The sequence below is a fragment of the Neomonachus schauinslandi genome, chromosome 16 (genome assembly GCF_002201575.2).
Source record: "Neomonachus schauinslandi chromosome 16, ASM220157v2, whole genome shotgun sequence".
Lineage (NCBI taxonomy): Eukaryota > Metazoa > Chordata > Mammalia > Carnivora > Phocidae > Neomonachus > Neomonachus schauinslandi.
This window is the reverse complement of record NC_058418.1, coordinates 3,503,830-3,504,340: the sequence shown is the minus strand read 5'-3', so window position 1 is coordinate 3,504,340 and position 511 is coordinate 3,503,830. Positions and strand designations below refer to the sequence as shown.

Here is a 511-nt window from a genome sequence, read left to right as displayed (position 1 = left end):
AGCGGCGGCCCGGACCCCCGGTTTGGGGAGCAGGGAGGAACCGCCGGGCCCGACCCCTTCTGGGGAGCAGGGGCTGGGCGGGGCGCGTCGCCCTCACCGTCGGCGCTGATGAGCAGCGGCTCGCTGCGCAGCGACAGCACGTACGGGGAGGACGGCGTGTGGTAATAACAGCTGTAGGTGCCGGGGGCGCTGGCGCCGCGCAGCGGGAAGTCGGCCCAGGGCTCGGCCGAGTCGCGGTACTGGAGCGGGGCCGCCACGCCCACGCGGTAGAGCGCGAAGCTCATGCCCCGCAGGCGGCCGGCGCAGCGCAGGCTCACGTTGGCGTCGGGCGCCACCACCGGCCCGGGCAGCGCCACCAGCGACGGGGGTGGCAGCTGGTCTGCGAGGGGCACGGGCCGGGACGAGCGCTGGCGCGGCCCTGCGCCCCCGGACCTTCGCCCCTCTTCCCTCCCGCCCCTCCTCCTGCTCCCTCCGCCTCCCTCCTCTCCCCCCCTCCCGCCCTCCTCTCCCC

General features: G+C 77.1%; 1 protein-coding gene across 3 annotated transcripts in view; it reads right to left on the bottom strand.

Moving 5' to 3' along the window:
• The window catches only part of OSCAR (osteoclast associated Ig-like receptor), a 5,379-nt gene that overhangs the window by 775 nt on the left and 4,093 nt on the right, over positions 1-511 (bottom strand). For all 3 annotated transcript variants that reach the window (XM_021682387.1, XM_044922009.1, XM_044922010.1), the window contains one exon: positions 98-379. In XM_021682387.1, coding sequence (XP_021538062.1) covers positions 98-379 — 282 coding nt within the window. The remainder of the gene's footprint in view (positions 1-97; positions 380-511) is intronic.